This window comes from Periplaneta americana, chromosome 4 (assembly GCF_040183065.1).
Source record: "Periplaneta americana isolate PAMFEO1 chromosome 4, P.americana_PAMFEO1_priV1, whole genome shotgun sequence".
NCBI classification, from domain to species: domain Eukaryota; kingdom Metazoa; phylum Arthropoda; class Insecta; order Blattodea; family Blattidae; genus Periplaneta; species Periplaneta americana.
Window position 1 is genome coordinate 159,894,369 of NC_091120.1, and position 14,583 is coordinate 159,908,951.

The 14,583-nt window shown below is 34.8% G+C and overlaps 1 protein-coding gene across 4 annotated transcripts in view; it reads left to right on the plus strand.

Annotated features, from left to right (window-relative positions):
* The window catches only part of LOC138698368 (caspase-1-like), a 359,132-nt gene that overhangs the window by 327,308 nt on the left and 17,241 nt on the right, over positions 1-14,583 (plus strand). For all 4 annotated transcript variants that reach the window (XM_069824232.1, XM_069824234.1, XM_069824235.1 and 1 more), the window contains exon 2: positions 9,842-10,440. In XM_069824232.1, the coding sequence (XP_069680333.1) occupies positions 9,842-10,440 (599 nt within the window). The remainder of the gene's footprint in view (positions 1-9,841; positions 10,441-14,583) is intronic.

Below are 14,583 nucleotides of genomic sequence, written 5' to 3' on the forward strand. Positions count from 1 at the left end.
ATATGTTAGGACCAATTATTTTTGGAAAATCGAAAATTACCAGAAAAATTTCGGCTACAGATTTATTATTAGTATAGATTTGTATTAAGATATCATGATAAACAACATTTAAGACTAAGCGGAGGCTAAGAGGAGGGCAGGAAATAGGGAAGATTAGAGAACGCTAGGTTTGCAATGAAGGACCAACCCTTGGGAATAAAACTATGAATGAGTGTATAACTTATTTATCTTAATGAAATCTAATCCGTAACCAGAGTTTCCACGTAGTATCAGAGCTACTTAATCGTTACACTGCAGATCAATGTGCATGCATTATTATCAGCGTTGTGAGATTTAATCGATTAATCGATCAATTTCTATCAGACCAGGAAGTTTATAGAAGTTAATACAATTTTGGGAGACATTATAAAGACTTGTATCAAACATATGGTAATTGAAATATACGTAAATTGTTGGTTGTTTGTATGAAAGAAATATTTTCAGAGACAGACTTTCGGGTATTCCATCGTGCGCAAGCACAAACCTCTGCTTCTGAACACATTACGTGAACGTCTATAACATCTCATAAAAAAGAGTTAATACAAAAAAAGACTAGAGAAGAGAGAATAATAAGAGCCACAAAAGTTTCACCGATTGATGTAACAAAAAAAGACAGTTGCGTTACTGACGTTCTTCCTTACACCACATCCTCCCTCAGAAGCAAAATTAAATTAATGGCTAAGGATTGCGTTATCTCGAGTCATCCGCCGCTGTTGGATAAGGGCCAGATGAAATCAAGGTCTAATTGTGGTTGATAAAGACGTCCAATGACTGGAGTATATGCGTCTCTTTGTTTAATAAGCCCCAACTGACCTTGTGATCTTATGTTGCTTCAATGTGCACCTGAACTTATGTTTATAAACAGTGCGTGTAGAAAAATAATTAGTTAAAAAAATTGTTACATTTTATTGCAACTTTTGGAGGAGGATATGTCGACTCAAAAGATACGATTTAAATCAGGCCTGCACAAGGTTTGAGCTCTCCGAGGCGGATCCCAGCTCATGAGCGGAATGCAGATATTAGCTGCGCTCTGTATAAGGGTGGACTGGAAGAAGGGGTGATCTCGTACAAAATAAACACAAAAGGAAGTACTATTACGAGTGTTTATGAAATGAATTCCCGTTCAGTGTTTCCAAAACTATCTTGGACTATTATTAATTAATAAAGAAATATTTATTTTACAAAAATAATCGAAATTCTATAGCTACTTAAATGTACAATATCATGTTGTTATATTTTTATTTATCAGTACATCAAAACGAGGTTTTATGCTGTTGGCAGCTGAAAGGAACAGTAGCCTACTGATCGTAATGAAACATCAGTTGCAGACGTTCGATGTCTGCCTTTATTAAAGTTGATTATAAAAAACAGTTGCTCACAAATATAAATGTTGAGCCAAACATAGCAATCATTTTCATAGCCAGCCTGTGTAGACGTGGATATTATTGCTAATGTTTAGTCTTGTAAAACTCAACTAGGCTAGTAGTATTATTCAAGCGATCTTTAGCCCTTAGGTCACATTGAAGATCAATAAGTTCGAGCTGTAAATCGTTGAATGTTATGTTCCGTCTTTTAGATTCCTTAGATTCCTCCATGCTGTACTGTAGCAGTAGGTAAGCAACAGTTATTGAGAATAGGCCTACACACTGCACTCCACTAGATAACTGAGTGGTCATTTCCCTCTCCTCTACCTATAGCAAGTCTATGTCATTCTGACGTATCTTCCTCTTCGTTTCGGCGAGCGGTAAACATGACTCTCCCGCGCGCGCGCGCTCGTTGAGCACCTGTTTGTGCAGATATGATGTAAATCATCAGACTTTTATAAGTATTGATGCTGTTTTCTGAGTACTGGTGATGGTGGTGGTGGCGGCAGTGGTAGACATTTTATTAATTTTAAAATGTCTATTTGATACCTACATAGGATCCGAGCACCAACAAAAGCGGTGATGAATCAGCGTGGTCAATATGTTGGCTTCCAGATCTGGAGGTCCCAGGTTCGACTCCCGGTGTCGAATCTTGAGGAATTTTCCTTGAGGAAAAGTTCATTGGGTGTCTAGGGTCTGGAAATTTGTATGAATGTGAGTGTGATTACGAATGTGTCGGGTTATTAAGTAACTAATCTTCAAAATATAAAATAAAATATATCAGGACTGTCACTGAGTAGAAACCTGAACACAATTGAGGCGTTCAGAAGTCAACATGATAACTCCTTTTCCAAAGATTTTGAGATATTCAAGGTTAAAGTTAAGTACACATAATTGATTCTGTGTTGTAGTCAAGAAGAAAAATGCATTCTGTGGGCTTTTTATTTAACTATGGAGTTAATCACATTGGCCACTGAAAATATGGTCAATTTAATACATTGCCAACTTACAAACTCTGAAATAACCAAAAGTGGAGTTAATCATTTTGACTTCCGAATGCCTCAGTTTTCAATGTCACATCATTGACATGTAATGTAATCCATTACCACAACTAGAAAACAGTAATAAATACTAGAGAATTAACAGTGAATTAAAGAAGAAACAAAGAAATTAATTAACTTATGTGGCTGTAAAGGAACAGGACCCCTTGTTATAGGATATTTATCTCTTTCCGAATCCTCTCTCTGGCAATCATTAACACTGTCAACATCTTTCCTCATATACACAGGGCTTTTATTTCAAAACTTCCCAGTATAAATAACTAAATATTTAAATTGAATTCAATTTAAACAAAAAACACGTCAATTTAGATATTGAGGGGGAAGTCTGAAACCAGGCTTAATTGTATTTTAGATTTCACCCCCTACCTCCCAGCCACCTCCACTCTGAAATTTCAAATGCTACCCCTATATTTTTATACTTAAATATTCAATTGTTTATACACCTCATTCATTTGTTTTCGCATCTTTTGTTTTCTATCGTTGCCTGGCAACCTGTATTTTTGTTATCAGTTGATTATAGAATGAAAACTCAACTTATTTTGTGTAATTTCCTAAATTTAATCAAAACAGATGATTTATGTTCTTTTGAAGGGTATACACCATTTTAAAATAATTTAATACATAAACACAACTATTACATGAAATCCTCAATAAGTTTTTGTAGCTTTATTCTCTTCAGCTCTGATCAGCAATAACAATAATCCAGGTTGCCAGGCGACGATAGAAAAATAAAGATGCGAAAACAAGTGAATGAGGTGTATAAACTATTCATTGCCCTTTCATATTTAAGTATAAAAATATAGGGGTGCCATTTGAAATTTCAAAGTGGGGGTGGTTGGGGGTGAAATCTAAAATGCAATTAAGCTTGGTTTCAGACTTCCCCCTCAATATCTAAATTGACGTGTTTTTTTGTTTAAATTCAATTCAATTTAAATAATTAATTATTTAGACTGGGAAGTTTTGAAATCAAAGCCCTGTATATTATACTAATGTCGGGCTCTTGACTTTTCGCCATTCACCCACATGAAGCAAATTGTGTAGACCAATTTTCCGACATTCCACAGTGGGCCAGAATTCAAATCTAGCGGGAAAAAATTAAATAAGTATGGAATATAATTTTAAATGATTCTGTTTTACTAAATAATTATTTCTAAGAGCTTATGGAATAATAATAAGTCAGTATAGCATGTTATCCGTCGTAATGAGCTATGAGTGCGGGTTTGAATAACTATTTTCATGGAGCCTACTAGGTACTTAATTATATCACTTGTTCTTTTCGTGAACTTGTAGTTTCCAATTTTCTCTAATAGGAGGAGTCATCGTCTCCATCATCGTCCTCCTTATCTTCCTTCCTCTTTCTCTTCCTCCTCCCCCTCCTCCTCCTCTTCCAGCTGCAGTTGCTCTTCGTCCGCTTCATCATCCTTCCCTCTTGTCACACGCATGTCTTCACTTGTACTATAAGTATGGAGTTCCTTCAACATTTGTCGCACTTCAGCGGGAAAGGAATTCTTCTTATTTTCTTAAAACAGATAAATACTTGATATGATAGGATCAAGAGTTACAAGATGATGATTTAAGATATCCTACATTGTTTGAATTCGAGAAAATTATCTTGAATAATCTTTACAGTACTTTCTAATGCTCTAATGTCTAGCTTCTTGGGCAAACCTATAGGTAACACTGCACACTGTATTTACGTTTGGTGACGTTATCTATTGAAAATTGTAATGCTTTCTCTGGTGTATATGGTCTTGGTAAAGTTGAAGATTTATTATAGGCTTTCGTGAACTTTGATGCTCTTTTTGGAGTAATTTGTGGTGATTTGTTGTAGAACGTATGTTGCATCTCTTTTCCCTGAACCCCGCAAAGATAATTGAGTATCTAGAACTAATTCACTTTAAGAACACTAATCTTTCAGAGGAACATGTTTAATTCTTGTTTTCATGCCACTTTCTTCAAACAATTTTTTAGGTCTACCTACTCCTGAAACGGATGGAATTAAATTCTTGGACATTTGGCGAGTTTTTATTTATTGTATAACTCTTTGGGGAAATTTGATATCCTTTTTTTAAATTGGGGACACATGAATTAAAGTGAAATTTTAATGGCAAGCAGATTAATTATCTCATGCCTCCATGTTAAATTTTGTACCAGTACATTTTATTTCAACCAGGTACCCAGCTTTGAAGCTGTTAGCCCTGTGAATTGACAGTGTATTTAATTCCTCTGTTAAAAGTTTCAGGTTTTACTAAAATATTGACAATAATTTATTAATGGAGAGAAGAAAGAGTCTGGAGTAATCGGCCAGGCATGTGGGAAAAGTAGAGGGAAGGGAGGAGGATGTCCGTGGTCCAATGACTTCACTAACCATTCCGAATCTTTACGCAAAAACCTGTCCTTTTTCCTGGAGCACTGTTTCAAGCATTTTTCTAAATTACTTCTAAATGTGCGCACAAATTTTTCAACACACCGTATAATATCCTTGGAACAATGTTGTATTTCTAATTTTGTCACTACGAAATCAGTGAGAGTTTGAGTAGACCCTTTTTTAGTAATCAACACCTCGTTTAAGTCCATCCGAGTCACAGTGGACTGGATATGGGGATCTCCCTCTGAAATAAAAACGCAAATATAAGAAAAAGGCAAGCAAACGCAAGCAAATCTCAACTTTTGTAATAAACTGTAAGGATTGTTTTATAATCTGATGTAGATTTTAAGGTGACACCTGGTGCAACATTTTTTATATCTCTAATTTAAAATGAAGTAAAGACATAATTCCGCAATATTTTAAAGCTATGTTTAACGCATCCCTGGTAATATTTCACGTATATAATTAAAGTATTTATAATGGAAATAGGAAGTACGAACCTTCTGTTAACACTTCCATCACAGAAAGACACTTTTCTCCATATCAACAACCCACAGATCACCCTCACATCACTACCGCCATAAACCGTCTGGCGCTCGGCGCTCAGGTTCTTAACACTTAGCGACTTTTAGCAGCCAGCCCTGTTGGCATTTCGCTCGGTATAAATTGATGGCATACAGATTTGTGAAGATCAGTGTTAGTACTTCGAGACTACATAGCGAGAAAACGTTATTTAAAACATTAAAAAATTCAATATTTTCCAGCTAGATTTGAATTCTGGCCCACTGTGCATTCGTTGCTCAGGGTGCACCATAGGGCTAATGTTATGCTACACCTGCGATGAAATGAGGATGGAGATTTGCTGGAATGCCATAGGGAAACAGGAGCTCCTGGAGAAAAACCCTCTGTGTTATCTGGACCACGGGTTTGCCCGACACAAGCTATAAATCGAGGATACGTCGGGATCAAATCTGGGTCCACAGGTTTATAAGTCTAGTGCTTTAGTCACTAGACCACTGTGACATCTTTCTCTCATAAAATTAATACATTACAAAATCATTGATCCTAGATGGCTTTTTCTTACTATCCTTTTTGTTTGATTTATTTTGAGTTTTTATCATTGTTGTCATCCAAATCCATTACAATATTTTACTATCACTAGTACATTGAGTCAACCATTTTACTTAATTTAAGTCAATTTAGTGATGTCTAATATGTACAGAAATTCGTCTATATCAGCGTTTCTCAAACTTTTTTGAAGTGAGGACCACTTTTTTTTAAGTCAGAACAGTGCTGCGAACCACCTTACTCTTATTCCCTTCGAAAGCAAATTTATCATTTTTGTAGCATATTTTAATACCAGTCAGTATATTTATATTTTAAAACAAGTCTCAGGAATCTTCTATGCCACATCAATAAATTTAGGAATGCAGTTATATTGTCAGACTCCGAAGCAGCTATTCTATCAATAGTCTCTAAACACACACCTTCATCTCAAACAGCAGAAATAACTAAAATGCTCTCTCAGTTAATATCACTCAATAAAAGAATTGTATTCCAATGTATACCATCCCATTGTGGAATCCTGGGAAATGAGAATGCGGATGCTTTAGCAAAGCTACTTACAGACCTGTTACTAAATCTACATATTACTCTGTGAAAAGATTTATTAAATCTACATACTTAGACTTCAACAAACAAAATTTAATAACACAATCCCAAGGGAAAAAATGGAACTCTCTGCGTCAAAATCCACAGTTAATTCCCGATTTACCACGAAAATCGTCTGTAGCTGCATTTAGATTGGCAACAGGCCATGATTGTTTGGCCAAACACCTGCATAGAATTGGAATATATCAGTCCCCTAACTGTCCATTGTGCAACTCAAACCAAGAAATAGATTCGGAACATCTCAAAATCTGTGCTTCAGTGGCTAGTCATGATAATATCTTTGAAAAATATTGGAGTGCAAGAGGTCAAATGACTTCATTGTCAAATGCCTGGCATTAGAAAACAGCAACATATTTTAAAACAAAATTAATTAATTAAAATTAATTTAATTCATTTAATTTTATATTAGTATTAACTAATGAAGTTAATGTTAAAAAAATCATTTTCGTCTTTTAATATTAGAGTTTGGATAATCTTTAACTTATTAACTAAACAAAATGAATAAATGTTGGTACTCATATTAATGAAATGGATAAGCCTGCTGATTCTTTCACAGTTCTATATTTGGATGTATGCTAGTAAGCTTAAGTCAGAGATCGTCACATACATCGAGTCAATTTCGGTACTTTGTTTTTATTAGAGTTTATGATGAAAACCCTTTCTCACAAAGATACGTAAAAGCAAACTGAATTATAATCTGTAAACCACCATTGTACAGTTCATTATATTCTCTTTTCACTTGTGATGAAGTCCGAAAATTAACCATACCTTCCCCTTGGAATTTCATTTAAGTCTGGTGTCATTCGAGAGTTCTACTAACAGTTCTCTTTCACTCAATGAAAGCTGTTTGTTATTTTCAGTATCGCAATGAAAGCGATCACGAACCCATGAAAATTTGTCATATTTACTTGGAAAATAAGTTTAAAATTGTGACCTCAGAGTTTCAAAATGCGAACATAGGATATCACTGTATAATTCTTTTCCAATAACGAAATAATTTTCAACCATAAAAGATTCTAGGGCTGGAAATGGTGCACAAATCCTCTGTTTTACGCAACTGACCCACAAACCAAGTTTTCTCTCTAACCCCTCTATTTTCTCATGCACATTAAGAACAAGCAAAGAATTACCTTATAGACAGAGATTTAGTTCGATTAGTTTTGAAAATACATCTGAAAGATATGCCAATGTACTTAGCCTCATGTCATCAACTGATGTGCAGGGAAAAGATGGCGAGAAACACCACGTTCATAGTGCTTCAAATCCCTCTTTTGTTGCTGAGAGTAGAGTGGGAAGTCGGTAGACGAGCAGGGTAATAAATTTAATAAAATGTCAGTAGGTACTGGGAGAAAAAGTGAAAGACAATTTATTGACACGTGTCATTTTCAAACTCAGAGATTTTCAACTATTATGTGATACGCAATTTGTTTGAATTTTATTTTTTCTTCTGTCCTTTCTGAAGGACCGCAAGGGCAGATTTCGGGGACCAGAGATGGTCTGCGGACCATAGTTTGAGAAACGCTGGTCTATATGAATTACTATGTATGTTAGATCTAAGAGTATTACATTTGTTTATAATTTTTCCTGGTTTCTACATTATGTTTTCTAATGACTACGTTTTCACCTTCACTAAAGTCTTTCCTCTCGCTACTAGTTCTATCATGTCTTAACTAAATATTGTTTCTCATATTCTCTACTTCAATACTCTGAGGTTTCAACAATGAATTTACTATCTAAAATTTGTTTTTAAATTTCTACCGGTGCGGTACTCATTAATATTTGAGCAGCTGATACTCCTGTACGTACCTTTAAGTCACATTATTCTATAATTGAGTATTTAATGCTCAACTCAAATATTTGTTTTTTCTGAACAAATTTTTATCCATCTTTATTGCATTTTCAGTCATTCCATTTGACTTTGGATATAATGGACTGCTTGTGATTTTTCTTTTAGATTGAAGGACAATTTTCAGACATTAAACATAAAGGGTCGTATTCATAAACATAGACATTTTTAGCGTGGGTTTCCTGTGGATGATCAGCAACTAAGGTTTTTCATATTCATAAACCAGTGTTAGTGATATGATTTGATATGAATCCCATACAAATAACCAGTCGATAGCCGGGGCTAGTTTAGCACGCTCGTAGCACAGGCTAGCAAAATGTTTATGAATAGCACCCATAGAATTTCATGAAAATAGGGCTTAAGGATATGGAGAAATAAAATTTATGATACAAATTTTTAATGATGGAAGGTTTATGTAACCCTTTTAGCTTCTACATGTCCACATCTGTGGAGTAACGGTCAGCGCTTCTGGCTGCGAAACCAGGTGGCCCGGGTTCGAATCCTGGTCGGGCAAGTTACCTGGTTGAGGGTTTTTCCGGAGTTTTCTCTCAACCCAATACGAGCAAATGCTGGGTAACTTTCGGTGCTGGACCCCGGACTCATTTCACCGGCATTATCACCTTCATATCATTCAGACGCTAAATAACCTAGATGTTGATACACCGTCGTAAAATAACCCAATAAAAAAAAAAGCTTCTACATATTTTGCAGTGTTACATGCAACTAGGGTTGCCAAGTATTTTTGAAAAAAAGTACGAGAGACTAAGCGGTCTAAAATATTTCACATAGAAAATTGATAAATTATTCAATTGAGTTATGATATGGTACTAAAAACAATTTTATTCTACACTTCGGCAGTTAGACTTAAATTAAGAGTATTTTGAGACATTTTGCCTTGCGTAACAGTTTCAAAGAAATTGTAAAAAATTCTCTAGAGTAGTTGAAGTTGACTCTGATTTGCAGTTCTTGTTTCGAACATCTGGTCATAAGAGGATCCTCTCTGCATGAGCTTTGCTACCTGATATGCTTACAGCACAACTAACTAGTTTTTTTTCTAAATTTGTAACTCTTACATTGATTTTAAACTAGTGAGCCCTGAAACTATTTCTGGCAAGTATTACCTTCTACAGAGACTGCAATTTTCAGTGCATCTCTGAAATAACAGAATCCATCATATAAATCACCTTTAATCACTGAAAATTAAGTGTTTCAAATATATTTGTACATTATTCGAAAATAAGGGAGAAAAATGCTCGAAGAGAGGAAAAACACAGGAGTCAGGAGACTATTAACAATTAGGGCTAAATAGAGAGGATCCCGGGAAATATGGGAGGGTTGGCAATCCTACATGCAACTTACGATATGCATTTTGGTTCCGATTACACATACATCTTCTACTGTTTCAAGACTGGGAGCATTTTGATAAAGAGTTGCACAAAATGAGATATAATATATTTGCTTTTGGCGTGACTCTGTTTCTGATTGTTTTCAGGCCTACGACAACGACAGAATGGATACTGAAAGCAATCAGCACGCACGTAATCTCATGTCCTTGAGCATTGAACAATTGGAGCCACTGTCGAGCACAGATAAGGATGATAAGATCAACTATCCAGCTGGTGAGACAGGCAGCAGGTTTTGTTTCGATAGAGAGACCATCCGTGCATCTCTGGAGGAAGGAGACGACCCATTCACTCCCACAGAAAGTGACTTGAGAAGTGACGACGACGAAGACGAGGGAAATCCATTCAGTGACAGTGCCCCAATGGATGTGCCGAATCCTGGAAAACAACGGGAGAGAAGGGTCTCCGATGTCATTGATTCAATTGGAGACCGTCCACCAGATGCCACATCACTGCCGCAGATGGTGCTCAACTCACAAAGGCTCTCCAATGTTGCAAGAGGACCAATATCTCCTGTGTCATCTGGATATGGCAGCGTTGATGGTGGTACTCCAAAAGTATTGGTATCTCCTGACTGGCAGCAGACTACCCCACCGTCTTCTAGGAAGACCCGAAAAGTTGATGTGACTGATGCCTCCATCTCGGTGTCTGATGCTTTGCCCATGGATGAGCAGAGCATACCCCCTCCGTAAGTAGTTTTACTGTCTTATTAAACAAAATATTAAGTAGAAAGTGTGTGATGCTAAAAAGTGACGGGGAATTAATAGGACGATTCCTGTAGGTAATTGTGTGAAATGTTTTTGCTCCTATTTGGGTATTATAATAGAACCTCATTAATTTGGACCAATTGGGGTAAAATCCAGTCTGAATTAGTGAAAGTCCGAATTATATTAAATAATTTACTGGAACAGGATTATTTCGACAATTTAAAAAAAAAGATAATTATGTTATTTTGTTGTTTAATTACTAATCTAGTGTTTAAGCATTCTATTTTACGAACATAATGGAACACAAAACATTAATTAAAAAGAGAATGAGTTTGAAGTTCTTTAGTCCAACTCAGTTACTGCACAGGAAGTACATAACTTACTGCAACTATCTTTTACAAATAAATATAAACACAAAACATTAATTAAAAAAGAATGAGTTTGAAGTTCTTTAGTCCAAATCAGTTACTGCACAGGAAGTACATACTGCAACTAGCTTTTACAAACATAGGCATATATGAACATAAAACATTAATTAAAAAAGAATGAGTTTGAAGTTCTTTAGTCCAAATCAGTTACTGCACGGGAAGTACATAACTGCAACTATCTTTTACAAACATATAAGAACACAAAACATTAATTAAAAAAGAATGAGTTTGAAGTTCTTTAGTCCAAATCAGTTACTGCACGGGAAGTACATACTGCAACTATCTTTTACAAATATATAAGAACACAAAACATTAATTAAAAAAGAACGAGTTTGAAGTTCTTTAATCCAAATCAGTTACTGCACGGGAAGTACATACTGCAACTATCTTTTACAAATATATATAAACACAAAACATGAATTAAAAAAGAATGAGTTTGAAGTTCTTTAGTCCAAATCAGTTACTGCACAGGAAGTACATACTGCAACTATCTTTTACAAATATATATGAACACAAAACATTAATTAAAAAAGAATGAGTTTGAAGTTCTTTAGTCCAAATCAGTTACTGCACGGGAAGTACATACTGCAACTATCTTTTACAAATATATATGAACACAAAACATGAATTAAAAAAGAATGAGTTTGAAGTTCTTTAGTCCAAATCAGTTACTGCACAGGAAGTACATACTGCAACTATCTTTTACAAATATATATGAACACAAAACGTTAATTAAAAAAGAATGAGTTTGAAGTTCTTTAGTCCAAATCAGTTACTGCACAGGAAGTACATACTGCAACTATCTTTTACAAATATATATGAACACAAAACGTTAATTAAAAAAGAATGAGTTTGAAGTTCTTTAGTCCAAATCAGTTACTGCACGGGAAGTACATAACTGCAACTATCTTTTACAAGCATATAAGAACACAAAACATTAAAAAAGAATGAGTTTGAAGTTCTTTAGTCCAAATCAGTTACTGCACAGGAAGTACATACTGCAACTATCTTTTACAAATATATATGAACACTAAACATTAATTAAAAAAGAATGAGTTTGAAGTTCTTTAGTCCAAATCAGTTACTGCACAGGAAGTACTGAACTTGCTTTTACAAACATACATGAACACAAAACATAAATTAAAAAAGAATGACTACCATTTGCCATTTAATCAATCAATTAAAAAGAATGAGTTTGAATTCTTTAGTCCAAGTCAGTTACTACCTAGCAAGTACCGGTACATACTTTCACTGGCTTTTACAAATATATGTAGGATTCGTAAATGTTCCGTATTTTACATGATCGTCCCTTATTATGGGGTTGTGTTCCAGTATCCCAATATGCTTCAGAATGCAGAATTGTCCCGCATTTTGTCGATTTGTGTTTAACATTTTTATTCTCAAATTTAAAACATGTAAATTGCGACGAAAGCAATAGCTCGCGTTCATAAAAATGTCTTGCCAATTGGCAATACTGCCATGTTGAGAGAACAGTGCCACTAGCAGATGTGGTAATAACTGTGCTAGTATTTTCATAGTTATGAAACATAAGGGTATGAATTCTTTAAGATTGTTTGAACCAAAATGCAACACTGCTAGTAGTAATTTAGGTCCAAGAATATATAACAAATTTATATTTAAATATCCTTACTTACTTACAAATGGCTTTTAAGGAACCCGAAGGTTCATTGCCGCCCTCACATAAGCCCGCCATCGGTCCCTATCCTGTGCAAGATTAATCCAGTCTCTATCATCATATCCCACCTCCCTCAAATCCATTTTAATATTATCCTCCCATCTACGTCTCGGCCTCCCCAAAGGTCTTTTTCCCTCCGGTCTCCCAACTAACACACTATATGCATTTCTGAATTCGCCCATACGTGCTACATGTCCTGCCCATCTCAAACGTCTGGATTTAATGTTCCTAATTATATCAGAGGACGAATACAATGCGTGCAGTTCTGCATTCTGTAATTTTCTCCATTCTCCTGTAACTTCATCCCACTTAGCCCCAAATATTTTCCTAAGCACCTTATTCTCAAACACCCTTAACCTATGTTCCTCTGTAAGAGTGAGAGTCCTAGTTTCACAACCATTCAGAACAACCAGTAATATAACTTTTATAAATTCTAACTTTCAGATTTTTCGACAGCAGACTAGATGATAAAAGCTTCTCAACCGAATAATAACGCGCATTTCCCATATTTATTCTGCGTTTAATTTCCTCCCGAGTGTCATTTATATTTGTTACTGTTGCTCCAAGATATTTGAATTTTTCCGCCCCTTTGAAGGATAAATCTCCAATTTTTATATTTCCATTTAGTACAATATTCTGGTCACGAGACATAATAATATATTTTGTCTTTTCGGAATTTACTTCCAAACCAATCGCTTTACTTGCTTCAAGTAAAATTTCCGTGTTTTCCCTAATCGTTTGTGGATTTTCTCCTAACATATTCACGTACATCCGCATAGACAAGAAGCAGATGTAACCCGTTCAATTCCAAACCGTCGCTGTTATCGTGGACTTTCCTAATGGCATATTCTAAAGCGAAGTTAAAAAGTAAAGGTGATAGTGCATCTCCCTGCTTTAGCCCGCAGTGAATTGGAAAAGCATCAGATAGAAACTGACCTATACGGACTCTGCTGTATGTTTCACTGAGACACATTTTAATTAATCGAACTAGTTTCTTGGGAATACCAAATTCAATAAGAATATCATATAATACTTCCCTCTTAACCGAGTCATACGCCTTTTAAATATCCTAATATTGTCAATTCTATTTATTCTAGTATTAAATTTAAAAAGATATACATCTTGATTACACAACTTTTAACACTCTATCACTAAGGAATATGTACTGTATTATATGACTTTCTCGTGTTAAATTCTATCCTACGTGGTTAACATGTTAACATGGTTAGACTTGTTAACCAGGTACGATAGAATTTAACACGAGAAAGTCATAATATAATACATATTCCGAAGCAAAAAGATATGTATGGATTTTATAAATAATGAAAAATTATAAATTTAAATTGATATATTCTTATTGTGTAGTAGACATATAACAAATTGTATTATATATTTCTTAATTTAAAATCAGGAATCTATCCCTGAGCACGAGTTCTGCTCTTTCAGGGTTGAGCTAAAAACTTTATCTGTGTATACTATATTTTATCTTACAAGTATTAGCAAAATAAATAAATAAATTTAAAGACTTTTCCTGGAAGAACTGTGTATGAACAAACGGAAAGAATATCTTATTTGTAGAAATTGTAAAAGCTATGTTCATTGTTAAAGAGTTTTTAATAATTTAATAAGAGGAAAGATTAATGATTTAGTATTGTTTAAAGTTCAATTTTAAGATTGCTATACTGGTAGGCCTGTAGTATAATTAATGTTTGCTCTTTTCCCTTTGCTGATGTTCGTAAATAAGAAAACCAATGAAGTTTGGTTGGTTTATTCAAACTGAAAGTGTTCCATATTGGTATTTAAAAAAATATCTCTATAAGAATCCTAAATATATGGAACACAAAACATTAATCAAAAGGGGAATGAGTTTGAAGTTCTTTAGTCCAAGTCGGTTACTGCACAGGAAGTACATCAGCTTTTTCAAACATATGGAACATAAAACATAAATTGAAAAGAGAATGAGTTCGAAGTTCTTTAGTCCAAGTGAATTTCTGCACAGG